This window comes from Lagopus muta, chromosome 1 (assembly GCF_023343835.1).
Source record: "Lagopus muta isolate bLagMut1 chromosome 1, bLagMut1 primary, whole genome shotgun sequence".
Taxonomy (NCBI): Eukaryota; Metazoa; Chordata; class Aves; order Galliformes; family Phasianidae; genus Lagopus; species Lagopus muta.
Window position 1 is genome coordinate 50,145,954 of NC_064433.1, and position 26,288 is coordinate 50,172,241.

Genomic DNA, 26,288 nt, shown 5'->3' on the forward strand with positions numbered 1-26,288 from the left:
TTTTTCCTAATTTATTTACCCCTCTGTCTCTCTTTTTTTTTTTTTTTTTTTTTTAATTAAAGAGCGAAACTTTTTATTACTTTGTAATTTAAAAAAACAAACAAAAAAAAAAACCTGAAGAACTTTGGGGGGGATTTTGTACTTTTTTCCTGTGTAAATATTGGACTTTTTTGAGCTTTATCGTGGTTGTTAATTTGAAGTAATAAAGTAGAAAATGATAAAGTGACACCAGCATCTGTGCTGCCTCCTTCTCATAGCAGGGCCTGGGCCCTGGGAAGCGCTGCCGTGCAGCCCACCCTGTTCTGACTTCCAGGAACGGCTGTGAGTGTGCAATTACAGGAAAACTGGAACTAAAAATAAATCGTCGTGCCTCAGGATAGGCACTGAAATGCAATGCGGGGCCTCGCTTCTAGGGGATCCGAGTTGATCGCTGAAGGGCAGCAGGCCGGGACCCTTCCCTTGGTATAAAGCAGAGGAATTTGGGATTTGCGCTTTTCGCGTTTCAACCTGAAAACAAGCCGTGAAGGAGCAGCGTCGTTGGGCCGCGCTGCCCTTTTAAGAGCGGGGCGGTGACGTCATCTCCCCGCGCCCCGCCACCACCTCCTCCTCCGACTCCTTCTCTAGGGACGGCGCATGCGCAGGTGGGGAGGGCCGAGCGGGGAGGGCCCGGCGTCGCCATGGGCTGGTGAGAGCCGCGCGCGCCCGCCTGCCCCAGCGCCGCTGCCGGCGCCCGCCCGCGGGGCAGCGGGGCAGGGCCCGAGCCCAGCGCCGGGCCGGGCCGAGCCTAGCCCCGCCCGCAGGTAAGCCGGGGCGGGGGAGGAGGGTGGCGGTACCGTGGGGTGCTCGAGGGAACCAGCAGCCCCCTCGGTGAGGCGGCCTCTGCTAACTGCGGGGCCTTGTGGGGCCTGTGCGCCCCACGCCGCTCTCTCCCCTCAGGGCGGTGCTGCCCACACGGACGCGCAGCCCCCGCGCTGCTGCTGGGTGTCACCTTCCTGTGTCGCCTCGCGTGGGGCTGTGCGGGGATCTGCCCTGCTCCGTGGGTGCTGTGTAGGTGTACGGGGAGGCTGTCAGTGCGTTCCTGTATCGCGTGTGTGTTGGGAGCCTGCTGGAGGTTGTGGTCGTCCTGTGAGGAGTGATTCAGGCTTGGCAGGCTGAAGGGATGGGGACGCTTGTGCGTGTCGCTGGGTTCTGGTGAGTGGTAATCCGGGAAAAGGGATGGAGTGGGTTTCAGACGGCTTTGTGAAAGCTCCTTGGAAGGTGGTGAAGCTGTCGGAAGGGGAGGAAGAGATGTGGGAGACGGAGAGGAGATAGCAAAGGAGGGAGCATTGTGAAGAAAGTTTGGAAACGTTCTTGCCACGTGTGGAGCTCGGTTGGAAGTAATCGCTGAAGAAGACAGGCTTCCTCCTGGAGAAGTGCTGAAGAGAAAAAGATATGGGGTGATCAGTGACAGAACAGCATCTGCAGAGGAAATAGAAATGTTTTGTCCTGAGAAGCTGTGGTGCCCCATCCCTGGAGGTTCAAGGCCAGGTTGGATGGGGCCTTGGGCAGCCTAAGCTGGTGGTGTGTGGCTGGGTGGGGTTTCAGGTCCCTTTCAGTTCAAACCATTTAATGACTCTATGGAATGTCTGTTTCCTATTTTGTACTAAGTAGGCAACAATCAATGAAACTTTAACCGAGCATACATCCTGCTAACAAAGACTTGACTTTGTTTGACACAGTAGTTACCTATTCCGCTGAACTTGTGTTGCTGGAATTTCTCCTGGAATCCAAGAGCTAAGCATTCTTCCTAAAAGGGACCAGAAATCTCTTTAGATACATTCCTGCTATTCAGATCCATTATATTGAAGATTTGTATTTGTGCAGTAGTTTGGGGAAATTCACATTTTCAGGATGCTACTGACACTAAACGCTAGGGCTTAAAGGAGTGGTGCGATGATGATGAAGCTGTCTGCTTCAGGTGTCCTCAGGAGTACGGGATGCTTGTGTGTCCACTCTGGTCCAGTGGAGGAGCTTTTAAGTACTTAACACTATGGTCCAGAAGTGGTGTATGTGCTTTCTTACTTCTTCCCAAACTCTCTGGGGTTTGCTTTCCTGTGGAAGGAGAACAGTTTCTTGCCAAGATGTTACATCCTCCCAGAACATGCAGGGCTCTGAAGGCTGTTTGAAAGTGATAAGGAGAATTAAAACACTCAGTTAAAGTAACTGTAAAATATGGTACTGCTTAGACTGGAAGCATCTTTTGGAAGTGTTTTTTCATTTTTTTTTTATTGTGAACTAATTTAGGGGGGAGTAACAGTTCATGTTTTCAGCACGGCAACCCTCAGGGTGTTTTTGGAGGTGAAATATTTTCAGTGAAGGCTGTGAGCTCTAACCACCTTCCAGGAGCCTCTCTTGCTAGCCATCCTCCTCCTGAGGATAAGTACTTGCTCCCAGCAAGGTTGTCTCTGGTCTTTGACAATCAGCTCAGCCTCTGAGGGTTTTTTTGTTTGTGATAGTGTAAGTGAAACATCTGGGAATGCAACAGAACAAACCATTTTCAGGGAAAATGCAGCGTGTGGGCAAGCTGCCCAGGAGCCTTGCTGCACCTGGGTGTCACCAGATCCTTAAAGCCCCCGAGGGGCATAATTTACAGGAAATTCTAGAAGGAAATACCTTACGTGTTCTACCTGCAGCACTGAATGTCACTTAACCCATTGGGTAAGTGCATATTTGTCTCCCCATCCTCAAGTCTGTCTCTGGATTGAAAGGATGGAGATGCTGCTGTTATCATCTTACAGCCACAGTGTGTGGGATTCTGGTTACACTGAAAGGATCAGCTGTTTGAGGACACTGGATAATGGAGAGTGACCAGGAGCAGAGAGAGATGGCATCACAGTTTCAGCTTGCCTTTTCTAAATTGAAAGCATTCTTCCCTCCTTGGCTGTGTCGTGCATCTGGCACCTTATTTAGTATGTGGCAAAACAAAAACAAAACCCTCTGTGGTTCAGCAAAGAAAATGCCACACGTTACCTAGAGTGGCAATGAAGCCTTGGGAAGGAGATGAGATGAAGTAATGCCTTAAAAGTTGACCTTGCCATGCCACTGTTCCTTCCCAGGGCTGTAAAACATGCCGTGATGATATCAGATGCTGCAGAGCTGATAGCTCGGGAGCCTGCAGTTGTCTGCTCATCTCCAGCACACATACAGCCTAAGCAGTAGTGATGAAAGTACCTTTCTCTCTCCAGGTCACTTAAAATGAGATGGAAAAGAGAGAGTTCTTCTCTTAATGGCACGCCATATCTCATCCCTTTGTGGCTGTTTTGTTAGGGAAGAGCAGTTAGAGTTGGGTGAGGATGCTGGCAGCTAAGTGCTCTAAGACAGCTGGGAGTGGCCCCTCTCAAGCTGACTTTCAGACTCTCCCCTGTTCCAGTATCTCTGTGATGGCACTGATTTTATGGCAGAGCTTTAAGGCGTTATTTATAGACAAGGGCTGCTCTGGAAGTAATGCCTCCTGTTTTATGGTGTTGGCCCATGACATCAGAGGTGAATGTGAAGTTTGAACCTTCCCATCAGTATTTTGTTACGTTTTGTTGCTATGTGACAGAGGGCAGCAGAGGGGCAATCTGGCCAAACGGTGTCTGATGTGGAAGTACCTATGAAGCAGAGGTGTGTCACTAAATTCCTCCATGTGGAAAAAATGGCACCTCTCGACGCTCATTGATGCTTGCTGAACACTGATGTGACCAAACAGTGGATGTGAGCACAGTGTGGTGGTAAGTGGTACATTTCAGCAGTGGTGACAGCCATGCATATCACGTCAGGTGTCTCAATCAGCTCGTTTGTGCAAATCATCAGATTACAACCAGGGAGCTGTGTATGGAGCTGAAGATGTGGCCCTCGGTGGTAAAGTAATGTGCACTGTGCACTGTCTTTTGGGATAGGAGAGGGGAGATCCTGCTGAATTTTCTGGAACCCAGACAAACCATCAGCTCTGACCACTACATCATGACACTGACTGAGCAGAAAGCTCAAACTTGCAGAGTTAACCAGAGAAGAAAACAACCTTTCTCTTGCAACACCATAATGCCAGGCTCCATGCCTGTTTAAAGACTGTGGAGCACACTGCCATGTCTTGGCTGGTCTGATGTGCAGCGCCCGCCATATAGTTCAGAATTCCATCTGTTTGTGCTGATGAAAGATGGGCTGCGTGGGCAACATCTTCCTAGCAGCATTGCCATCATGGCAGCTGTGAAACAGTGGGTCACCTCAGTTGGTGCAGGTTTTTATGAGTGCATCGTGCAGGCTCTTGGTCATCACTGCTGAAGACACATGGCTAATGGTGGTGACTGTTGAAAAATACTGTTTTGTAGCAGCTTTCAGAAGAGGCCAGGCAAGGGTGTTCCCACTCCTGTCTCTACTCACTGTGCTTTTGGCATCAGGTTGGTTTCCTTCCCTAGAGATCACTTTCTGCTTCTGAGCTTCCAGAGGTAACTTCTGTGTAAAGGAAATGTTGTGTCTGGGTTCTCTCCTTATACAGGGCTTTGCCTCTTTCTGTGGGAAGGAGCTCTCCTCCTTATCCGGGAGTCCAGGAATACAGAGCTCCTATTTCTGCTTTTAGAAGTCTGATCTGTTGAATCTTTGTTTTTCTTGGTGGAATAACAGGGGACAAGAAGAATGTACCTGGGACAAAACCAGAGTAGTGATGCTTCACAGAGTAACTGTATACCCTGTAGCAGTGTCAAGACTCGTCTTTTGTACCTCAGCACTTTGAAATGGGGAAGGATGAAGGCAAGCAGTGGTGGCATAAGTTCTGATTTGACTTTGTTCTTGAGATTTTGGGAGATGAAAGGCAAACTTCCTCTGTGGCACCGGAAGCAAGTGTTTGCAACACATCCTTTCTCTCGCTGCCTCTTTCCCCTTTGCCAATTGCAGAATGTATCTCTAGTCTTCATATGTTTCTCTCCTGGGAGCAGAGGGCTGGACTGGTTGATGTGAAGCAGAGCTGTGAGGAACATGGCAAAGGGATGCAGTGCATGGCCCTAGTCTCAAAGGGCAATCGGAAGGATGAGAGCATCCCTTCTCCTCTTCTCTCTCCTCTTTTCTCTCTTCTGCCTGTCTCCTTCCGAAAAAGGGACTGGATGTTGGATGCTGACCTATTACAATGTGGGTCAATCAGCTAAAAAAGAAAAAAAAGAGGAGGAGGGTGGAGAGGGGGGGAGGGCTGCATGAGTACAGCGAGACAACAGAAATTAATAGAGCAGAAAAAAACTCTGGAAAGAAGAGTGGCGGCTCGGGGTAAAAGGGTTTTGTTGTTGATTCTGAGTTTTAAATGGGTGCTGTGGAGGGGAAGCAGCACTGCGTTAGGGTGGGTTAGCTAAATGGAGGGGTGGTAGGAGCTAGGAGCAGCCTGAATCTGGACTCAGTTATCCTTCGTGGGGCCTTTCCAATTCAGGATATTCTGTGATTCTCTTAAAACGAGAGAAGAAGTTGCACAGGCTTGCTGAAAGTTGTGTGTGTGTGTGTGTGCTGTACACTCCTGCTTGTACTCAGGTGTGGGATTATCTCTTAGATATGGCCCAGGGTGGGTGCACCTTTACCTGGACAACCAGAGCCTTCCTGGATGCCCAGCTCCAGCACCTGCCTTCTGCTGCTCCCCACATGCTGATTTGACCTCACTGCTGCTCTTCTCTCAATATGAACAGCACATCCCTCTCCTAGCTGAGCGCAGCACGGCTCATGTCAGGATGGTGTTACATGCATGGGTACGAGGTATGTGATGCTTAGCAACTTTCAGGAGCTTGAGGTTATGAAGGTTTTGTCCAGTGTGTGTAGTAACATGTAAATAAGTCACGCTAGTTGAAATTGCATGGCTGGTCGCATACTTAGCTCACAGATTGTTTCAGGAGTGTGATTGGAGAGCTTAAAAACACACCGTTGAGGCCTTTTTATGTCTTGTAGCTAACTATAGTAGATGCCACCCCAGAGAGCAAAAGCAATTTAAGATGTAATAAATTTAAAAGCATTTGATTTTCTTTTATTGCTATCACTGGTTTGATCTGCACCAGGGGCTCTGGCACTCTGTGGCATTATTTAGTCCTGCCTTCCTTCTTGCTTTCTCTACCCTTTGTTAGATCAGCTGGCTATGCTGTGCCTTTGGGGGTTGAAAAGAAGTTAAATCAATTACAAATTTGCAGTATATACCTGGCACAATGGAAGGAGCCGATCCCAGTTGGCAATTCTGGGCGTTCTTATAATTAAAATAGTCTAAAATAAACCTCGAACCATTTTGTCATGCATTCTTGTACTCCTTCCAAATGTAGGGGACATTCTGAAAACCACAAAGCTCCTGCTTCACTGATGCCAAGCTTTTTCCCCGTGGTCTAATAAAAGCAGAAAGTTCTGACTTGAAATCAATCTGCACAATGGTAAGTGTGGGGTCAGGTGTAAGGAGGAGCAGCTCCTCACCTCACAGCCATCCAGGAGGGCCTTGCAGCCAGGTTGGGTTTGTTTCTTAGCTTGTCCAGTGTAACAGACGGAGGCTGAGTGGTTAAGGCTCTTTCCCGGGATAGCTTTGTGTATCGTTCTTTGCTCTCTCAGCAGTTCAGAAATGAAATACTTTCAGCCTCAGAGGAGATGATCTATTTTAAAAGCGCAGATTGTGTTTGCAGATGGCAGGGAGCAGCTTCGGAGCGCTGCCGTTCACTCCTGGTGTCCCACTGTCAGCTGTACTGCACTTCAGAGCATGCAGGAATTTGGGGACCCAGTGCTGCAAGCACCACTTCCCTCCTCTTGCACAGTGTCAGGAGTGGGCTTGGTGTATTTATGGCTGTTTATCTTGATGTAGAAACAGCTCCTCCTCACTGCTAACATTTTCCATGCGTTGACGCAAGCCAAAAATGAAGTTTTTTTTGTTTCCACTTGCGCCAGATTCCTTCTGTTTACTGTTCCGAGTTTATTTTTGGTGGAAGAAGCTGCCGTGTTAGTGTTAGGGACAGAAGGTCTCTGTTTCCAAAAGACACAGGGATGGCAATCTGTTTCTGATGGAGAACGACTGCACTGCTGTTCTCCTGTGGCCGTGGGCCTTATGGGCGCAGCCAGCGAGCGGCAGAACCGCTCTTGTGCAGCATGGAGCCCCTTCCCTGTAAGGGTCTTGGTAATGCTGTTTGGCATCCCAGGATAGCTATCTTGTATAATTAGCCCATGGTTTTCTTTTTTTTTGTTGTTTCTTTTTCTCACTCTGAGAGCAGAGTCTGGTACTCCTAAAGTGGGGACCTCTTTACTGGAGGTCCAGAGGTGTTTACTGGAGGTGTTCCAGAACCATGTGGATGTGGCGCTGAGGGACATGGTTAGTGGGCATGGTGGGGATGGGTTGGCAGACTGGATGATCTTAGAGAACCTTTATAATTCTACCCAGACAGACTTTCTGGGTACGGTCCAGTTTCCAGCACACAGTGCTTTTCCTGGTTACGCATTCTCCTGCTCCTTTACAATGTGTTGTATTGCGGGTTACCTCCGGGGGGAGCAAGGTAGTAAGTTGGAGATGGGAAAGCTTCAGAGGGAAATCCAGAGAGGGGGGAGTAAGGGTGCAAGTAACTTTACTGTCCCTTATAAATGGAAGCAATGACCTGGAGGAGAAAACAGGATGTGATGGAAGAACGAGGAATTCTTCCAGAGACTTCTCAAGGAACTGAAGGCTTAAGTCTGGGAGCAGGGAGCTGAGTTGCCCTCTCCCACCTGGGGCAGTGAGCAAGGCTTTATGGCCACTTGGGCTTGCTCATGTGGGTACCGTGGGCAAAACCGGATGGGGCTCTGGGCAGCCTGGTCTAGTATTAAATGGGGAGGTTGGTGGCCCTGCATGTGGCAGGGGGTTGGAGATTCATGATCCTTGAGGTCCCTTCCAACCCTGGCCATTCTGTGATTCTGTGAAGGTTATGTGGCACTGAGGGACGTGGTTAGTGGGCATGGTGGTGATGGCTGGTTGAGCTAGATGATCCTAAAGGTATTTTCCAGATTTTATTATTCTCTCCTATGAAACTTATAATGCGTCGGATTCCCAGTGCAATACAAAATGAATTGATGTAGGTTTCTAAATGCCCCTACTTTGCCATATGGTAATGTCATTGGATCGGTACCTCACAGTACTGGGAGCTCTGCGGGCAGAGAACAAAAAGATGGTTGTCCCATGTAGCTTAAAATGCATGAGAAACAACAGCAAAGATAGAGCCAGCTGGGAGGAGCACACAGAAAGAGATTACATCCAGTAGGCTGACCAGAGCAGGGCTGCTGCCTAACTGTCGTGGCAGAGTGGAAGAAAGGGGAAAATGCAGGAGAACTGGAGATAGCTTTGTAGATGTTGGACCTTTTCCCCAGGCACTACGGGAAGCAGGTGGTGTGGTAGGGGTGATGCTGTGATGGAGGTGGGTGTCCACTTACAGAATCACAGAATCATTTGAGTTGGAATGGGCCTTTAAAGTCATCTAGTGCAACTCTCCTGCAGTGAAGAGGGATACTTACAGGTAGATCAGGTGCTGAGAGCCCCTCCAGCCTGGCCCTGGATGTGTCCAGGGACGGGGCATCCACCATTACTTTGGGCAACCTGTGCCAGTGCCTCACTACCCTGATTAGAAGGGATAATTTGGACATGTGTATTAATTTTGGATGTTCAGGAATGCAGCTTTCCTTCGTGTTTCACTAGGAAGGGGAATGAGCTGAAGGTTATAATCAAGAAGTAGTGCTGACCCATGCAAACATGTCCTGAGGATGCCCTGAGGATAAGGGGTGCTCTCAGATCAGTGGGTTGGGGCAGGGGAACAGAAGTAGAGTCCCACTGAAAAAACCATGCATGTTTTGTTTCAAACACAGCACTGGAAAGAGTTACTGGTTGCAATGACTGTGAATTAAAGGGGATTAAGCAAGGAACGGTGCATAATAATTCAATTAAAGACAGTTGGTGTACAATCACAAGAGGGCAGTATTAAGGTTATGTATACAATCTGAACTTGCAAACGCCCTTGCTTCTGAATGCTTAACCCTTGTTGCTGTTTCAGCTTCTTGTAAAAGAGGGAAGTGCAGAGAAGCAGAGCCATTCCCTTTCAATTCCCTGTTCTGATGATGTGCCCAGTGTTGTATTTGGGGCTGCGCTGTTGGTGTGGCTTGAATAAGAGTGGAGCTCCATGTCCTGCCCCTCCTGCAACTTTATGTGCAGCTATGGAAAGCTGGAACTTAGAACAGGAATATTTTGGAGTGACTGGGGAGAGCTAAGAAAAGCCAAATTTGACAATTATCTTACGAATTAAACCACAGCAGTTGTGCACTCTTAAAAAAAAGGGCATGCCTAAAATTATTAGGAGGTTGTCAGGAGGCAATATGATGCTGTTTCCCTTGGTGATAGTGTCTTTGCTACGACAACAGCAAAAGCAGCTCTTACGGTTCACAGAGCCAATGGCAGTCTGCTTGTGATCTTGGTTTAAGTGGATTATCTTCCTCCAACCCAGAGGTCACATTAGAGCCTCCTTATGACCAAACTGAAAATAATAGCTGCTTTAGAACTTGGACCTGTAAGAATTTGTTCCATTGAATGAGAGCAGCTTTTCACCCATAGGTAATGCTGCTTTGTAATCTTGCATATATGCGTTGTTCTGGGTGTGTTTTCATGGGTCAGCTGGCTTTTAAACACCAATCAGGCTAAATTCACATCACAGAGAAAATGATGCTAAGTTATCAGAGTTAGTGATAGGCTGACTAAGTATACCATGCCATATGGTGTTTGATAAAAGCATCACTTTCATGCTCTTCTTCCTAGCCAGGAGAGCTTTCAGTGTATATCCTTCCAACACAAGCACTTTGGGCTGCATGTTCCTTTCAGAATGGCATTAGGAGAGGTAGGGATTGCTTGTGGAAGGGATGGGGATGCTTTCTTGCCCTCCTTGCCTTGTAGTAGGAGAATGTGGTGTTCATCTTGTTCTTACATGTTTTTGTTGCAGGTGGGGGATGACAGCTGTGTTGTGAGTGGAAAAGAGGTTCCTGAGTACCTTGTGGTCTGTTGTATTGTATATAAGGGGTGGCAGAGGCAGGCTTACCAGGTGCTGTTCATAAAGCATGAGCAGGCAAAGCACTGTTACTGTTGTGCTCCCGAGTCCTTCCAGCTGAGTTCAGTTGCTGTTGCTTCTCTTTCATGGCAGGTCCTGACTCTCGGGCAGTTCTTCGGCAATCCCAGGTGGATCCTCACACAGAAAGGCACCATGATGGTGATGAGTGATGTCACCGCAGCCCCCAGACTGGGGTCAGCTGCCACCACGCCGGCTGTGGCTCCCAACTTCTCCTGGTTGCCAGAGGATGGCAGCCCCACAGCTGTGGAGCAACCGATATTCCTTATGACCACCGCTGCTCAGGCCATCTCAGGTTTCTTTGTATGGACAGCTTTGCTCATCACCTGCCATCAGGTAAAACCCTGTCACTGCTATTTCTGACTCTCCCCCTTTCCCCACATGGTGGAATACATGATACTTTGCAAATCTCTGCCAGGTACAGCTATGTTATGGAGGGCTGTGGACTCTGAGGCGGTACGAGGACCTCTTCTTTGGGGTTTTGATGCACTACTTATGCTGGTCAAGCTTTTGTATGAAGGCCTTTTTCTGCCCAGGTTCTGTAGTCTGACTGGTGAGGAAACAAACTCTTTACAGCCAGCAGGTGCAGAACGTTTGGCCTTCTCTTGAGAGTTTGCAGAAAGGTGCATTCTCTCAAGCTGTCCTTTCCCAGGTCCTGTAGCTGTAGCTAGCCATTTTGTTGTTGTGTCAGCTGCTAGCTAAATGATCCTGGTCATCTGTTGTTTGACATACCTCCCTTTGATCTACTGTGCCAATGGATTCCCCAGGCTGAACTCTGCTGCGGAAAGGAGTAGCAGGAAACATTTTGTTTTAATTTTTCTCCCCTCCCCTCATTTCAGGGTAGGTGCCCTGGGAGCCAGAACAACTCGAATGCTTCATCCTGTTCTGTACCTCTCTCTTATGCGGTTGTCATGTGAACTGAAAAACAGTGGGGAAACGCAAGCCCTGTTATTTATCAACCTGTGCTTTGTACCTGTTGGTCAATAGATTCCAGAGTGATGACTGAGGCCTAGGAAACTACAGCCTGTTGATGGCGTACAGGGGGTAGTGAAGCTCAAAAGTGGATTAGTCACTGATGAATAAGAAAGAGTAACACCTGCAGTTTCACCAGCTTGGGTAACAACTGCAAGTGCTGTGGGTCTTCCTGTTTCGGGGCAGAAATTGATCACCTACCAAGGGTAGGAAGAAAATCTTTACTGTGCAGTGTAGCGTTGTGTAGTTAGGCATTGATGCCCTTCTCTAAAGAAAAAATGGCTCCAGGTTCAGTGCTGGAGAGACTCTGTTGACTGAAACACGCTGTTGTCCTGTTGCAGGAAAGCAGTTCCTGTCTAAAGTGCTCTTGTAGGCACATGGATTGCAGGGCTCTTGTGACATCCCAAGGGCAAAGCTTGGAGTCATGTGAACCCGGGTATCAGCTGTCTCTGTGCTGGGTGAGGTGTGTCACTGGGATTGTCACAAGGAAAAAATATCACTAAGTTAGCATCAGTTTATTTTCAACCTGTTCTTGACAGGAAATGAGGTTTTTGGGAAATCCTTGCGGGCTGGGGAGAGGGAAGAAATGTATTTTGAACCCTTCTGACTGAACCTGGCCAAGAGGCAGAGAGATATGAAAGGAGTTAACTTCCTCTCCCTCACAAGAGGAAAATGAGGTCATCAATGTGTGCTTTATTAGACCCCGTAGAATCTGCACAGCACATCCATATCATGTGTACACCCATATGAAGGGCGAAGCTGCAAACAAATGCTTGTGTTACTGCAGGCAGCCAAATCAGCCAGTCATAAGGCAGATACATAACAAACAAGGTGCTATTAATTCCAGCAGCTTGATTAGGGTTGCTGTGCAAAGGCCTGGCCTCTGGAGAACGTGCCCTCTGCTGCCTCCATGGCCTGTAGAGTACCTGCAACACAAGCTGAAGCTCCTGCTGTGCTATTAGGCCATTCCAGGAGTGGTGCTCATCTTCAGAGTATGCCTGTGGTGGAGTCACCAACCCTGGAGGTTGCCAGGAAGCATGTAGATGCAGCACAGAGACATGGTTTGGTGGGTGTGGTGGGGATGGGTTGATGTTTAGACCAGGTGACCTTAGTGGTCTATTCCAACCTTAATGATTCTGTGATTCTGAATAACTTTTCCACCAGGTGAGTGTCTTGTGAAAAATGCGGCTTCGTTGTGGGATTTAGGAATGGCCAAAAAACTGTGGGCAGTGAGAATGAGGAGGGTAAGGACATTGAACTGCCCTCAGCCTATGACTTTGGGGGGATTGGCATGTGCATAGACAGCCAGGCAAAGTGAGTGGTGTGGCTGTGTGTGTCCTTGGAGCGCAGCCCAGTGCTTGGCACGGTGCTCCCTTGGTGGCTGAGGCTTCATGGCCATGCTGTCACAGATGTGCTGCGTGGCAGTTTTTGAGCAGATGGGCTGTGGCTCGTTGCCTCTGCGCTGTTGCGAAGGGCACTCGCAGGTTGTTTCAGGTGAAAGTCTTAAAAACATCCAGAACTGCCTGGAGAGCGAGCGTGTTCACAGTGAGTGTGTGCTTCTCTGTTCAGAGAAAAGGAACCTGCAGTGTTGTCAATCTTAGGTACTTAAAAGAGGATAAGAGGAACGTGAGATTGGCAACAGGAAAAAAAATGATGAACAAAAGAAGAGAAAGGTGATGATAATAATGGTGTGATCGCTCCCAACGAGAAGCTAAGTTAGAAATGCTTCCGCTTCGTTTTCCTCCCCCTGTCCTTTCTCCATGAACTGAGGGATGCTGTATGAGTGCCATAAGATAACAGCATTTTTGTTAATGCTTATCACCTTGAGGTTTCTTGAGACAACCAAGAGTTGTTTTACTGAATTTGTTTTCCCACTTGGCTCGCCAGTTCCACTTCCTCCTCTCTACTGTGCATGCTGCTGACCCTGGTTTCCCTCTCCATCCTCCCAGATCTACATGCACCTTCGCTGCTATAGCTGCCCAAATGAGCAACGCTACATCGTTCGGATCCTCTTCATTGTGCCCATTTATGCTTTCGACTCATGGCTCAGTCTCCTGTTCTTCACCAATGACCAGTACTATGTTTACTTTGGCACAGTGCGGGACTGCTATGAAGGTAAGGAGGGCTCAGACACAGTGGGGGAGGTGGGAAGTCTCTACCATGAGAGAACTGTTGCTGCTGGTTGGGAACAAGGAGAAGCATCTACATCTTCTGCTGAGATGCAGTCTTATGGCTGTCTGACTGGTTGACCAGGGCTTGCTCAGTGATTGAAAAATGACACCTTGTCAATTCCTGGACTTGGAGCACAACAAGATACATTGAGCTTTCCCTCTTGTGTTCTGCAGACACAAAGTTTATGATTTTTCCTGGTCCTTTGCTTCAGGAAGGTAGAAAGCAAAAAATGTGGGTGCTTAAAGCAAGGGATTGATTGGTTTCTAGCTCTTAGAACAGCCCTTAGTAACCAGATGCTTGCTTTGAACTGTTTGCTAGTGAAGTATTCCTGTTGTCTCACCTTATGGCCCCTTGTGTGATGGCACAGCCTCCGCGTGCTGGTGTTATTGAGGGGTGAAATGCTTCGTAGTCCTGCAGGAGAGGATGAGTTAGCGATGCTTTCATTTTTGGTCGTCAGCTGCAGATGATACCACTAACGTTTTATGTGAGAAAAACAGTTACTCTGCAATAAACACTATCTAAACATCTATCTCATCCAAAAAAGAACCTTCTGCCCACCCACAGGAGAGAATGCATTCTGGCAGCATGCTTTTGAGGGCAGTTTATTACCATACCTGCATTAAATCGTTGTAGTGAGATCTGCATTGCAGAGAGGTGCCCCTGACCGTGAACAAGTTAATCAGCTTAAGGGACCAGTGGCCCTCCTTCACATCCATGTCAGTGCCCTGAGACACAGCAGCAGCAGCAGATGGCAAACGTGTGCACACAATTCAGAAGGCAGCTTTGTTTGGGCCTGTTGTTTTCTTTTTTTTTGTTGTTCCTCCCTACTTCCCCACCCTGTGTGCATGTGTAGGTCTAGCAGGAAGCCTGCTGTGCTGCAAAACTCCTCTCCTAGCAACAGCCATTATCCCTCTGCCTTGCACAGGGAGTTTGCAAACATCAGAGCCTCTGCTCAGGAGGCAGCCCACGCTCCAGAGCTCACCGATTTCCTCGGCATGTTGTGCTGTGTGAAGGGACTGCAGGTAGAGGTGAAAGCACATTCAGCCACCAAGTTCTCCATTGCTTTCTGTGGGGACTGCTTTGAAGCTGTCTCTTTGTTCTCTCCTCCCTTTGCCATTCTCCTCCTCACTTATTATTTTTTTTTTACAAAGACTGTATGTTGGGAACTGTTGGGTTAGAAAACTCTCTGTTAGGGAATCGCAGAAGACCCTGCTGATACATTCTGACATCTATCTTGGGCCATTTATGGGCTTATTTCTTAGTGTGTGTTAGGAGGAGCATCTGGTGTTCTTTCCATGTGACTCCAGCAGCCAGGTTTGTACAGAAAGCAGTATCACTGACATGAGTAGATTTTTTTTTTTGTTACACCAGTGATGTGAATACATCTGGTGAATGCAGATCAGGAATGGGAGAACAGTTGTTTTGCTACTGCAGTTAGCTTTGATAATTAGCATTTGTTTCTTTGGGGGGTGGAGGGGCAGATTCTTCTCCCACCTCAACTTTTTGTTTATTTCCTCTTCTGTGGAATGGGCAGCTGGTATTGTAATGACCACATCAGAGGGCAGGGGTCACTGGAGGGTAATAGGAAAAGCTCTGCTTTTCTTCCTCTGAGTGGTTGGAGCTGTCACCCAAGCTGCAGGAAAATTGCAGGCAAAAGAGCTTACCGCAGTTATTTAAATAACTTTTCCATGTTTGGTGTTTTCTTTCCTAATTATGGCTTTTTAGAGTCATTGCACTGTGAACATACCTAACTCTGGTCAGTAACTAAGATTACAGATGGAATAGCAATTTCCCAGTTACATAAATGGAAGCAGGTATACCACAAGCTTTTATGTGCTGCGGCATTCTTGCCAGCTAGGCACATCTAGAAGCCATTAATATAATGTTTGGAGGCTGAGCATTTTGGGCAGTGTTGAGTTACCTCTTTTCTAGGACATAGCTTGGATGCTTGTAGAACAAATTAGAGTCCGTGCTGGCAGTGAACTGTGGAAGTTCTTCCAGGTGGTAAAATAGACCTGAGGTCTAATAACTGGTTACTTGGTGAGGTCAGGTTCTCAGCACAGTATATTAGGCTTCTGTTCTTATTCCAAGGTCCCTTGAGACTTCCGTTTCCATCCCAAATTGTTTTGGTTTTGTATTATGTCAGTGCCAGAGGCCCAAACCAGGATTTCAGTAATGGCATTCCGGGGAATGTCTTGGAATGGAATATCATAGGAAATAAAGTTGAGAGAAGTGTTGTCTGATCCAATAGTGATTATGAGAAGTGAAGAGAGTGGCAGCCAAGACTTGTGGAAGCTAACTTCATGTACAGTTAAATGGTTTTGGATCCCTTGAAAAGGAAATGGGTCAGTAATTATGATAAGAGTCCTCTCCACTGTGTCTTTGTCTCGTTTTATGTGTATCAGCTCAGCTGAGCATTGAAAAGAATTGAAGTGGAGTGATCAGTCTGAGAAGGCTCTTCCTCATCTGTACCAACTTGCTGAGGGAGGCAGGACAGAAGTAACCCACGAGGAGTGCTGTTGAGTACACAAGAAGTTTCAGCTTTCTGAGGAAATGAGGCACAAAGCCTGTTTGTAGAAAATATCCACCAGACATGAAAACAAAGTTTCACTCATTGGTGGAAACACTTTCTCCAACTTTTAGGTCTACAGTGCATCACTTCAGAGATAGTGCTCATCACTTCAAAGGGCAAAAGTAGGAGATATGGTTGATGAATCAGAAATAACTTTTCCATATGATTTAATATTAGTGTAATGTCCTGGAATAATGCACAGGAACTCTGCAAAGAGTGACATCTTACAGCTGCCAAGTAAAACAGGCTGACCACAGTTTTAAATGGTCCTGTGACCCTTTTGGCATGAGGAGTAGATCTGGCCTGGGACCTTGGCCAAACTCCAGTTCAGACAGTCTTGTGAATGCTGAGGTAGGGAGTTAAATGCAGTGAAAACAAACTGGAGTGCTTTAAGAGGAAAGATGCTGCATAAGCAGTCCCTGCTGATGTTTGGTCTGTTGCCTGCTTTCGGTCCTTGCACCTGTTTTGATGTTGGTTGTCATTTTACTCTCATTGATGTCTTTGCAGCCTTTGTAATATACAACTTTCTCAGCCTCTGCTATGAGTACTTGGGAGGGGAGAGCTCCATTATGTCTGAGATCAGAGGGAAACCAATCGAGTGAGTATTTATTCTGCTTGCAGCACAGTGTGCTAATCCTTCTGTGCCAGTCTACTGTGTGTCTATCCCTGTCCCTAAAAACTATGTTAGGTGGCAAATGCCTGCTGGGTCTGGGCAGGATGGCTAGTGATGATTTACCATTATCTTGCTGCAAGACAGGTCAAGCTGATCGTGTCCTCTTAGGCTCGTTGGATTGATTCACAGCTTTTCTGAACACCTGCCTGCTCCTTTGTTCCTTTTCTTCCTTTCTCCTCTCTATCTTCCCTCTCTTCCGTTGGTTGTGCGCGCTTCCTTTGGAGTCTGCTTTTTTCCCTGCTACTCAGCTTAAAATAAATTGTAAAAAAGTTTGGAGTATGAAGTCAGAATGTTGTTCTAAATATGTCTCTGAAAGAGGCTGTGATTGTAACTGTAGTCATGACTGGAGAAATCATAGTCCTGTGACTGCTACAGAGGAGGCAGGCAGAGAGAGTAGAAATCTTGCGCTCAGGCCCAGATCTGGCTTCTAATCCTTGCAATCTGTTGTTGGTTCTTTCAGGTCCAGCTGCGTATATGGGACTTGCTGCCTGTGGGGAAAGACCTATTCAATTGGATTCCTGAGGTTCTGCAAACAGGTATGGGCTGAAGGAGCTGTGCTGTCCTCCAGAATTGAATGAATTGTGTGGCAAGGTGGCAGTGTTGCCTTTTTGCTGCTGAACTTTGAGGTGTGTGTTCCTTTTAGAGGATTTATAACGTGATTTTGAGACAGGCTGCTGAGACAGTGTTGTGTTTTTTTTTTTGAGATGCGTTAACATTTTCTACTTAACCCCAAATTAAGAAGGCCTAGCAAAAGACAGGGTTTATCTCCTGGATCTGATGTTAGCCCTGGGATTTCCTCTTCCCTTTTGGGATTACAGAGGTCCCAGCTTTGAGAAATTGATGGCTGTGTTGTGTTGCAGACACCCAATAGTTGTGTAACAACCTCCCAAATCCATGCTACTGTCTGTACTGACAGTGCTACTGTCATGGCTAGGAGTAGAGGAGGGGGTGGAGGTTAAGCACAATACAATGATTTTTAGGAGGAACCAAGTATTGCTCACCATGTCTGTCTGCTGAATTGGGTATGTTGAGGGGGAGGGAACAAGAGAGATCTAAACCGTGATATAGCCCTTGTCTGCTCATCAGGTCAGTCACCTCTGGCTGCCTTGAAACAGCAGGTGTGTTTTAAGGCCTTGTTCACTGACCAAAATTATCACACGAGGTTTCTCTGGAGACAACATGAAGCACGTCTGATGCTTTGAAGGGGCTCAGTTCACTGTCATTTCAGTCTCCGGGGCTAGATCTCTGCCCTTCCTTCTTCTCCACATTGTGCCCCCATCATCTGTGTCTTAGCAGCATGGAGAAACATCAGAGGTACAATGCAGACTCACAGTAACATCCAGATTGGCCTTTATGAAAAGAACACATCTTTCTTTTCTATGTACTGTTTGTCTGTTTTGTATTCTGCTCTCATGCCTTCCTTGTTTTCTTCCCTGAACTGTTCCCTGTATGCTGCTTCTCTTGTTGCTCTTCATTTGTACACCCCATTTTGATCCCACGCATTAGCTAATCTTTTTGCTTCTAATAATGTTAACATTTGCCTTTTAAACATGTCATAAGAAGGCATTACACCCATCAAGATGAAGGAGTGCTGAAGTGAGAATTTCCCTTAAACTTCTTGTTTCTCATGTCCTGCAGCCTCTGGCAAGTATCAATGTGGGTTGCACATGAGTGTGTTTGGAAAGTTTGGGTTTTTTTTTTCCCCCACTACAATGAAAATTAGAAGCACTTTTTCTTAGGCATTTTGCTGGCTTCTGCAAATCTTTAGCTTATTTTTTAACTCTGGCTTAGGTGGACATTTTGCTCTTGCTTTGCTGTTATCTGGCAGCAGTTCTTCTAGTCAGGCCAGCCCTTTGCATACAGCCAACTCTGCTGTGGGGGCTGTGAGTGAAGTGTCTTGCAAAGTGATGTGCTAAGTACTTCTGTGCTTCTTGGCTCAAGCTTACATGTTGCCTTGGTGAGAGGTTTTTGACACCAAGACTCACTTTCTGGTACTTCTAGACTTCCAGGATTGGTGAGTGAGATCTTCCAAGGCAAATTCCTGGAGAGGAGAGGGACACAGAGCAGATCTCAATGCTAATCTATGCAGGATCCCACCAGTGTGATAATCAGGAAGAGAAGTGTGCTGGAACAAGCACCTTGCCCATCTTACTCTGGCCCTCAGCATCTCTAGTGCTGCCTCCCACCTCCTCCACCTGTATTTTCTGCTTTTCCCAGTCCCTTTAGTCGTGAGGGTGTCTGTGTACTGCAACCACTCCTTTCCATCCCCTCTCTCCATCCCAAGCTGTTCTCAGACAGATGCCTGGTGGGGGTCAGTCGGTCTGCACACATTGCCTGAGATCCTGCAGCAGTCTGCTGGTTTGTTGGTGGCTGTGATGTAAAATCTGGACAGATCATTTCCTTAAAAATTGTCCCCATCGAGGTTGTTAGCTGGATCTGTGTCTGGTGACCCTCACAGCTGGGTCACACACAATGCACATGCTTCCCGTATGCCATAGCATCTTCTGGGGAAGCATCTAAAAATAAAACACGATGGTTTGGATTGCAGAGAAATGGTTAAGCCATCTGCAGATTGGAAGGAGGGGAAGCTCAGAGGACAGAGCTGTTTACCAATTAGCCTGACCTTTTCCAGTTCACATCTTTACAGTGACTCACTAACTGGCATGTGCTGGGGTTTTTAATCTCCTTGAAGTCTTATGACCACTAACAAATTGCATTGTATCCAGAGCAATCATTCCTCTTTGGTTTTGCCTTCTTTCTGTGCACAGTCCTCCCTGCATGCATGCAGGTCAGCACCTGCCCAGGCTGTTCCAGCCTTCTTTGGGGAGATACAAGTGATCTTTTAGGTTCGTGACCCTGTGCTCTTTTAAGACCTCAGCGTTCGACTTCCCTCTTTCCAGAAGGATGGAGGTTGTGCTGGCTTTGAGAGAGAGTTCCTCTTGGAAACCGTGCTTTATACCTGTAGTGCCTGTGGATAGAGCAGATCCCAAGTGCCTTAGAGTCTTTCCATCCTGTACAAGCAAATAGCACACATACTTCCTCTGAATCTCCTGTCTCCTCTTGGGTGCTTCAGTCCTCAAGCACAATCGATTAGCAAGTGTCAGACTCCTTGTTGGGGCTGGATTGCATTGCCTTGCATGGCAGGTCACTGTCACTGTCCACTGGATGCTTGTTTGAATGGTGGCCTCTTTCACCTCCTGCCTTCTCATTCCCCTTCTCTTATTCCTGTAGGCTACCCTGCAATTCTGTGTGGTGAAGCCCCTCATGGCGATCAGCACAGTCATCCTTCAGGCTTTTGACAAATACCAGGATGGTGACTTTGAGTAAGTATTTTTGGCTAGAATGGAGGTTTCAGTTTCCCTTTCTCTGCTGGGCCTTGGGAAAAGATGGAGATGGGATGTACATAAACTGAATTTGTACGTGAGAGGAGAGGGCAGAGGTAAGCCTGCTGGTTTCAGGTTTTCTTCTGCTCTAGTTTGGGGGAGAGAATGGGACAGTGAGGCAGGAAGGAAATTAGAGTCCTGGTGCTCCCCAGTGATGGTGGCAAAGGGAAAGGGCTTTCAGGGCTTTCAGGTGTTTGTATGTTTGCTCTCTTCAGTGTAACCAGCGGCTACCTCTACGTGACGATCATCTACAACATCTCTGTCAGCCTGGCACTGTATGCCCTCTTCCTTTTCTACTTTGCCACACGTGAGCTTCTGAGTCCCTACAGCCCAGTCCTCAAGTTCTTCATGGTGAAATCTGTCATCTTCCTCTCCTTCTGGCAAGGTGAGCTGCTTTTCCCTTCGCTTTATAGCCACAAAGAGCTCTGTGCAGGGACTCAGATGCTCGAATTGATAGAGCGGATGATTAATAGTCCAAATGTCTGTCTGCTTTTTTGTTTTTTTTATTGTTGTATTTGTTTTGTAACCTTTTCTTGCTTTTTCTAGGGAGAGCTGATTTGCATTTCAATCATAAAGCGTGAGGTGCCGAGGTTTTATCTGCGTGCTGCATTTTATTGATTAAAGTGGCACATCTAAAAATCTTTTTAGTGCTCTGTATACAAAACTGTAGTGGCTTATCTGTGATTCTTGTGCTAGCTGAATGCAACGTGTGCTGCTGCAGAAACACTACCACATATTGATGTTTGTGAAGGACATTCAGAATACGTACACATCATGATGCAGACGCCACATCAGAGAGGCTAAATTCCACCTCAGCTTAATGCTTCTTACTAACAGGTTGTAAGCATTTCCCTATTCAGTGCCCTACTTTGGTTTACCGAGTTGCACTTCAAAGGCTAATTGAGTATGAACTTAGATGGAATTTAGGCTGTTGGAGTTTGGCCCATCCTCCCTGTGCATAGACGGACTAATAAGCTGTCTAGTTTATCATGTTGAGCCATCTGGTCACAAGCTTTCTGACTTCTCTGGCATTCTTCAGCCACCTGGTATATGGACAGGGGAAAATATCCTTCTTACAACTGAGTGTCACGCTTCTCTTGCACGTTTACGTGAGGTTATTCCTTTGTTTAGGGATGCTTCTGGCCATCTTGGAAAAGTGTGGTGCCATCCCCAAAATCCACTCTGCCAACGTGTCTGTGGGTGAAGGCACGGTAGCTGCTGGATATCAGGACTTCATCATTTGTGTGGAGATGTTCTTTGCAGCCATTGCCTTGCGCCATGCCTTCACATACAAGGTGTATGCAGACAAGAGACTTGATGCACAAGGTAAGAAAAATGCCAATGCACATGGCCTGTCTGCTTGGCAGCAAGACTGGGTGGAGATTGATCCCTCTGGGATCCAGCACATTGATATGACTCTCAACCTACATGCTTGAAAAACATCACATCCCCTCCTCCGTGGTGTCTGAGCCGATGCGTTGTGCAACAGTTCAGCAGGCCAGAAACCTTTCCTGAATTGCATTGTTCCCTTTTCAGTTCCCTAGTATGCCACCCATGATAGCTTGTTGCAGACCTCCAGGGTGGCATGAAGTTGCATCCTTTCAATAGAGTGGGTTTGTCCTTCTTCCTCTCTCCCCAAAGGGGAACTCCATTGCTCCGGATTGTGCAATAGTCTGGAGGCAGGAGGGACAAGGCCTGAAACAGGCTCTGTTTTGACTCCAGCGCAGGAGGATGAGGCTGTGCTTTAGCAATATGTTTTGCCTGGAGGAGGAGGATCTTCTTGTAATGATTTTGAAGGTGGAGCTGTTAGAAATCTTATTCTGGGGAAGATAAAGGTGGAAGTTTTCAGGGAAATGGGGCTTTTGGTTCCCCAAATAAAGGTATTCCTTCCTGTTGGGGGTGGATGGGAGTCTGCGCTGAGCTGCAGGAAGACAGCAGCCCTGGGGAAGTGTTCATGTAGATAATCCCTCCATCCCAGCTGCCCCCAGAGGTTTAGAAAGAGCAGTGGCTAGAGCTAGGAGAGGTGAGACCTGTGTGTGATGAAGGGGTAGATTGCTGTCCTGTACACTGGGGATGATGCGGTGGTGGGTCTTGTTCAGTTCTTGTTATTTCCTCTCTCTTTTTCTCTCTGTCTCTCCATCTCTCCCCTCCCCCTTTTTTTTTCTCCCTTGCTTTGGCCACTGGTCCCTGATGCAGCCGTTCCATCATATGGGCCATACGGTAGGTGCAGCATGCTCTATGTGTTTGTCTCAGTTGGTTTTAACTGGGATATGCTGTTCTGTCCTGGTTCCCGGCCTGCCTGCTACCTGCCCTGTCCCTTGCTCCCCTTCCTGTAGATCTGTAATCTGACTGCCTCACACAGCTGCTTTAGGGTTGTCTGGATACACTGTAAAAGAGCCCTTGACAGTGGTGTAACACATCGTTAGAGCATTCGTGTTGGGCCTGTATGAAACATTCCTCCCTGAAAAACTGAGCAGGCTCTCAAAGGAGCTGGTTTGCTCCCTCTCAGCCCGGTCTCCCTTCTCTCATGAATGCTACAGCTAATCAGCATGCCTTGGTCACTGAGAGAGCTCATCCTCAAGAGCTGAGCAGAGCCAGAGGCCCATGCTGGAAGCGGAACTTAGAGGCTGGGGGAAATGGCAGCTCCTAGAAAAATGCCTAGCACTTGGTTGGGATTGGCTTCAACTGCTGCATCCTTTGCTGTGACACCCTCCAGCTGTGGTTCTGCCTTGTACTGCCCGTTCCCCTCCTTTATCTCCTGTGTTCTCCTCTCCCCTTTTATGATTTCTTTCCTGTGGGTGCTTTTATGCCACCCATTTCCAGTGAGTGGGAATGGCAAATACCATTTCTTTGACATTTTTAGAAGTTTCTTGAGCTTTTATACTTCCAAAAGCCTTTACAGAAGCACCTCCTTACCTGGCTGTCTCTGTCACACCCCTGAGCCAGCTCAGGTCACACATGGGGAGGTTGTTGCTGTACATCCCATTCTCATGGCCCCTATTTGCTGCTGAGGTGGATTCGCTCAGACTTTGGGAGCACTCCTGATAAAACTTGGCACCATTTATTTGTGTGGCATTTCTTCAGCTGCTGCTTAAGGAATTCTGTAAAGTAATTTCTGCAGGACCTAGGAGCGCATGTTCCCTGTTCTTCCCTTCATGTTAAGGCATATGGGGGAAAGCAGTGGTACTCTTCACCTCTTCCTCCCCGTCACACCCCAACAGGTCGTTGTGCTCCCATGAAGAGCATCTCCAGCAGCCTCAAGGAGACCATGAACCCCCATGACATCGTCCAAGATGCAATCCACAACTTCTCCCCAGCCTACCAGCAGTACACCCAGCAGTCAACGCTGGAGCACGGCCCCCCCTGGCGCAATGGCAGTCACGTCATCTCACGCTCCCACAGCTGCTCGGGGGCCCGTGACAACGAGAAGACCCTCTTGCTGAGCTCTGATGATGAGTTCTAGGAGGGAAAACTGCCAGCACAAGCTATCGTTTTCCCTCCTTGGTTGCTTTTAATTTCTTTTTTTAATTTATTGAAGCAGAAACAAGCAAGTCATATCACCTCTTAGTGCAGATTGCAGAAGTGGGCATTTCCCATTAGCTTTTGTGGGTACAGACGCAACGAGTGGAATGGAATTAGGGGAATGGCCAAGACTTGCTTCTCAAGCCCATTCCTTACAGCAGCAATTGACTGGAATTAACTGAAGCAAAGTTCCACTGTCTGGGGCTCTGCCTCCCACACCTGCTCAGCTTGATGTGGCGTGTGACTGGCCAGAGCCTGGAATCGTGGCCAGAAATGTTTTGTTTTCAACTGGACGACCTGACTGCTTTGAATTCCTCTTCCTGAACGATTGATGTAGGCACAGCTTGTACCCCCAGCTCCCCGGTACTAACGTCTCTGTGATCCTTGGGAAATGGGATTAGGATGCAGTGATAAGCATTCCTGAGGGCCAGACTGGAGATTGGACCCTCTGTAGCCATTGCAGTGAATATTTAGTATGGAACGTCTTCTCTCACCCCTCTTAAGTGCTGCTTGTGAGGGCCTATATTTGAGTGAGTGTAGGGGAAGAGAGCAGGACTGTCATCTTGTTCTGCCCTCTCTGTTCCTGTCAAAGCTGCCTGCTGGAGCTCAGCAGGGCTGGAATTATTATCTCACAAGGGCAGAGTTTTCCATCACCAGGTGATCTCCCCTGCGTTCCTGGGGCAAGATGCTGCCTGGAGCATCTGTCTCCTGCTAACCAGCATTGACCGACTGTGACAGGTGGTAGAAGTCCGTACAGCTCTGGCTCTTTCATCACTCTTGGGGAAAGGAGCATTTGTGAACACTAAGATGTTCTTTCCTCTTGTTCCCTGCCCCCTACCAACAGTGCTGCCTCTCTCAGAGTTGTGGATTGTACCAGCAGCTGTCAGAGCAGGTCCCAGCCCAGGTGTCTTGCAGGTGGCCTCCCCTGCAAGCTGCACAAGTTTTGCCCTTTGACTGGAGTATCAGGGAAGGGAAGAACCTTTCCAGATTGCCCCTTTCCAGATTGCCCCTTGTTGCTCTGCTAGAAGAAGCAGGGTCTGATGTACTGCCCAGAGTTCACCTTTCTTCCTGTATCCTGATTACTGCACTTGTTCATTCTGTTCCTTACACAAGCGACGGTGAGCAAAGAGCTCCTTGTTTCCTCAGCACTGCTACCAGGTCAGGAGCAGCACGCCCTGCAACACCAGGAAGTTGGCTCCTGCTTTTCCTAACTGCTTCAGTAGGCACATAGATACTATCTACCAGGCTTTTTGTGGGCTTGGTATAAAACTCCTCATCCTGTAAGCCACTTGGAAAGCAGGACTGAAGTTTGAGCTTTCTCTCCATCTTCTGTGGCTTTGATTAATAGGTTTTTTAGCGTGGGATATTTATTTTAAATTTCCCCTCTCTTTTAGAGGACAAAATCCCTTCCTCCCTTCCATTGCATTTGCAGGCTTCGATGATGTCCCAGTGTCACTTAACCAATGCTCATCCCCAGCGTTTGTTGCATTGGATGGCCAAGATCTGAAATCTCAGAAATTGCCCTGTTGAGCCTGAAGAAACTCCAGGCTTGGGGAAGCATTTTCTAAACATGACTTTAAAATGTATGCTGCATCTATATGCTGTGCATAGGATCTGGATATTCTCAAAGCTTCCTGTTTGTAGAGGTTTAAAGTATAACTCTGTTGCACTAGCTGCCTTTGGAGAAGCCTGGAGAAGAGCTAGCGCCCAGATAACAGCCAGCTGCCATGCATTATAATTTTATATATATATTTTTATAACACTAAGCAAAACCATCTCTGAGCTTCCTGCACTCCCCTGCAATAGGCCAGCACCAGGACAAGGATCGGCTCTGAAGCCACTCTGGTTTGGAGGAGCAAATCCCTAACCTGAAGACCCAGAGCTTGAGACCGATTGCATCTCTGGCTCTCTCAAGCAGTTCTGTGGTAGCCTGAGGCCAGGAGTAGGTCCTCAGAGCTGCTCACTCCCTTTCCCTCCTCGCCCTTCCTTTTTGTCTACCATGTAACATACCCACGGGATTTGTTTATTATTTTTTCCATGTAGAGTAGTTCTTTGTATATAAACAACTGAAAAGAAAAAAAAAAAAGTATGATAAATAAGACAGAGCCACCTAGTTTTGTACCTATTGTGTTTAACTGATGTGAGCTCAGCGACAAGCCGCTCTCTCTATTTTGGTCTTTGTGAAGTTATACTCTGCAGAAATGAGCAAATATGACGACAAATAAAAATATAGAGATAATATAGATTGTACTTCAGCTGCCTCCGTGTGACTTCTCTGAACCAATTTTGGGTTTGGGATGCTTCCAATGCAGCACCATGCTTTCAGAGAGAAATTTTCCCCAGTACCCAACCTGAATCTCTCCTGGCACAACTTAAGGCCATCACCAAGGCCATCACCTCTTCTCCTACTGCTGTTGCCTGGGAGAAGAGGCCAACCCCACTTAACTACTACCTCCTTTCAGGTCATTGTAGACAGCGTTATGGTCTCCCAAGACAGCTCTAGAAGTTCAAGAAAGACCAAACGCACTCTCTGTGGAAAAAAAACCAAAAGAACTCACTTTATTTGTAAAGTCTACAAAATACAGAGGACTCAGGTAGGACACATACTGTAAGTCAGAAAATAAATAGTATTTTTTTTTTTTCTTTTTGCTCTATATAAGATAAAATGTGATTTGCATATATAAAATATAAAGTACGGCTCTGTACCAACATCCTGGCTGTGCCGAGAGGCGGAATGGCAAAGAGGACGTGAAAATAACTTAGGTTCGTGCAATAAATAAACCCAGGGGGAGTGGGATAGAGGGGATGCTAACAGTGCCCTCGGGGCGGGCACCTCTCTGGGTTGGGACGGAGGCTGCAGCCGAGGGCGGCTGGCGTGGCGATGCCCAGACCTCTGTGCTGATGTCCAA

The 26,288-nt window shown here is 47.4% G+C and overlaps 1 protein-coding gene across 3 annotated transcripts; it reads left to right on the top strand.

The window, feature by feature from the left end:
* The first annotated feature begins 710 nt into the window (after window positions 1–710).
* TMEM184B (transmembrane protein 184B) lies at window positions 711–25,634 on the top strand. 3 transcript variants are annotated; one of them, XM_048958527.1, is made up of 10 exons: window positions 711–800; window positions 10,161–10,421; window positions 13,007–13,172; window positions 16,309–16,399; window positions 16,935–17,010; window positions 19,706–19,797; window positions 20,073–20,242; window positions 20,989–21,183; window positions 22,054–22,077; window positions 23,079–25,634. In XM_048958527.1, exons 2-10 carry the CDS (start codon window positions 10,221–10,223, stop codon window positions 23,318–23,320), a joined length of 1,257 nt encoding a protein of 418 aa, XP_048814484.1. In that variant the 5' UTR covers window positions 711–800; window positions 10,161–10,220; the 3' UTR covers window positions 23,321–25,634. The 3 variants fall into 3 exon arrangements, with proteins under 3 accessions (XP_048814484.1, XP_048814495.1, XP_048814473.1); XM_048958538.1 differs by lacking the exon at window positions 711–800 and having other exon boundaries at window positions 10,091–10,421; XM_048958516.1 differs by lacking the exons at window positions 711–800; window positions 22,054–22,077.
* Window positions 25,635–26,288: the final 654 nt, after the last annotated feature.

Coding starts and splice junctions, on each gene's coding strand:
- TMEM184B (XM_048958527.1), top strand. CDS start 10,221: ATGATGGTGATGAGTGATGTCACCGCAGCCCCCAGACTGGGGTCAGCT. Junction 10,422..13,006: donor TGCTCATCACCTGCCATCAG/GTAAAACCCTGT, acceptor CCATCCTCCCAG/ATCTACATGCACCTTCGCTG. Junction 20,243..20,988: donor CTTCCTCTCCTTCTGGCAAG/GTGAGCTGCTTT, acceptor TCCTTTGTTTAG/GGATGCTTCTGGCCATCTTG.